Source organism: Salvia hispanica, chromosome 4, assembly GCF_023119035.1.
Source record: "Salvia hispanica cultivar TCC Black 2014 chromosome 4, UniMelb_Shisp_WGS_1.0, whole genome shotgun sequence".
Taxonomy (NCBI): Eukaryota; Viridiplantae; Streptophyta; class Magnoliopsida; order Lamiales; family Lamiaceae; genus Salvia; species Salvia hispanica.
The window spans coordinates 48,687,673-48,689,454 of record NC_062968.1 but is presented as its reverse complement, the minus strand read 5'-3'; the positions used below and the strand labels follow the sequence as shown (position 1 = coordinate 48,689,454).

At 44.1% G+C, this 1,782-nt stretch overlaps 1 protein-coding gene across 1 annotated transcript; it reads left to right on the top strand.

Annotated features, from left to right (window-relative positions):
- Positions 1-1,125: 1,125 nt before the first annotated feature.
- On the top strand, positions 1,126-1,782 carry LOC125221291 (uncharacterized mitochondrial protein AtMg00810-like). Its single transcript, XM_048123412.1, has 2 exons — positions 1,126-1,461; positions 1,543-1,782. Exons 1-2 carry the CDS (start codon positions 1,126-1,128, stop codon positions 1,780-1,782), a joined length of 576 nt encoding a protein of 191 aa, XP_047979369.1.

The window sequence follows — 1,782 nt, the reverse complement described above, 5'->3', positions numbered from 1 at the left end:
CGTAAAACGGTCAGTATGTCACCCTCAAACCAGAAAAATCACCACGACCATGAACTGCAATTTCTTGGAGACTGAATTCTTTTACCATACCCACCTTAATAGTCAGGGGGAGAGTGTTCTAGATAGTTCTATGGACTATCTAAGTTGGGTGTGCCATTTCCAACTTCTCAAATTGAGGATCCACCCGAGTCAGTTGTCACTGCCGCCGAGCAGGTCTCTCTACAAGGGCCATCTCATCCTCCCCCATGTGATTCTCCTCCGACGATATCCGAGGTAATCCCTGAACCGACACTTGAAAGTCCAGTTATTTCTGACACTGTTATACAGAACCCCGAGAAGAAGATAACACTATTGATGGAGATACCGAGAGGTATATACTTCCTTATCGAAGTACGAGAGGAATTCCACCCAAAAGATATTCCCCCGAGAGGATTGGGAAGAAAAGTCGGTATGCAGTAGCAAATTTCGTGCAAGGAAATCTCACCAAGATGGCACGAGCCTTTGTGGCTGCACTATATGAAGAAGAAGAAATCTCACAGTCAGCCGAAGAAGCTATGAAACATAAGAAATGGAGGGAAGCCATGCTGACTGAGATGAAGGCGCTTATGAAGAACAATACATGGGTGAAAGGGAAATTGCCTGATGGAGTAAAGACAATTGGGTGTAGATGGGTGTTCATGATAAAGAGAAGGCCAGACGGTACAATTGAGAGGTATAAAGCACGACTTGTGGCAAAGGGGTACACTCAGACTTATGGGGTAGATTATGACGAGACATTCTCCCCAGTAGCCAAGATCAACACTGTGAGAGTGTTGTTTTCAATCGCAGCAAACAAAGATTGGCCACTTCATCAGTTTGATGTGACTAACGCGTTCCTACACGGGAAATTACCAAAACATGTGTTTATGGAACCACCACCTGGGTTCACCGAGGAGTTTCAGGTAGGAGAAGTCTGTCAACTCAAGAAGACATTATATGGGTTAAAGCAATCTCCAAGGGCATGGTTTGGGAGGTTCACAGAGGTTATGAAGAAGTATGCGTATGAACAGAGTAATTCAGATCACACTCTATTCCTCAAGAAGAAGGGGGGGTAAGATTATGTGTCTGATTATTTATGTAGACGACATGATCATTACCGGAGATAATGTGGAAGAAATAGCAGAGCTCAGAAAGAATTTATTCCAGGAATTTGAGATGAAGGATTTAGGTCTCCTCAAGTATTTCTTAGGTATTGAAGTACTAAGATCAAAGAAGGGGATCTTTATAAATCAGAGGAAGTACATACTCGATCTATTGGCAGAAATTGGGATGTTAGATTGCAAGCCCGCAGATACCCCTATGGTGCAAAATCACGGACTACAGATTAAGGAAGATGGAGAACCGAGCGACAGGGGGAGATACCAGAGACTTGTTGGGAAGCTGATCTACCTCTCTTATACAAGACCAGATATTGCATATGCAGTAGGAGTGATGAGTCAGTTCATGCATGCACCACAAGGAGAGCACTGAGAGGCAGTGCTAAGAATCGTACGATACTTGAAGGGAACAGCCGAGCATGGGCTCATGTTTGAGAAACACGGACACATGGAGATACATGGTTTCACTGATGCTGACTGGGCAGGAAATCCGAATGACAGGAAATCAACTACAGGATACTTTGCCTTTGTTGGAGGAAATCTTGTAACGTGGAGGAGCAAGAAGCATAAAGTAGTAGCACTCTCGAGTGCAGAGGCAGAGTTCAGAGGAATTAAGAGCGGATTGACAGAGATATTATGGCTATGA

Coding starts and splice junctions, on each gene's coding strand:
- LOC125221291 (XM_048123412.1), top strand. CDS start 1,126: ATGATCATTACCGGAGATAATGTGGAAGAAATAGCAGAGCTCAGAAAG. Junction 1,462..1,542: donor GACCAGATATTGCATATGCA/GTAGGAGTGATG, acceptor CGATACTTGAAG/GGAACAGCCGAGCATGGGCT.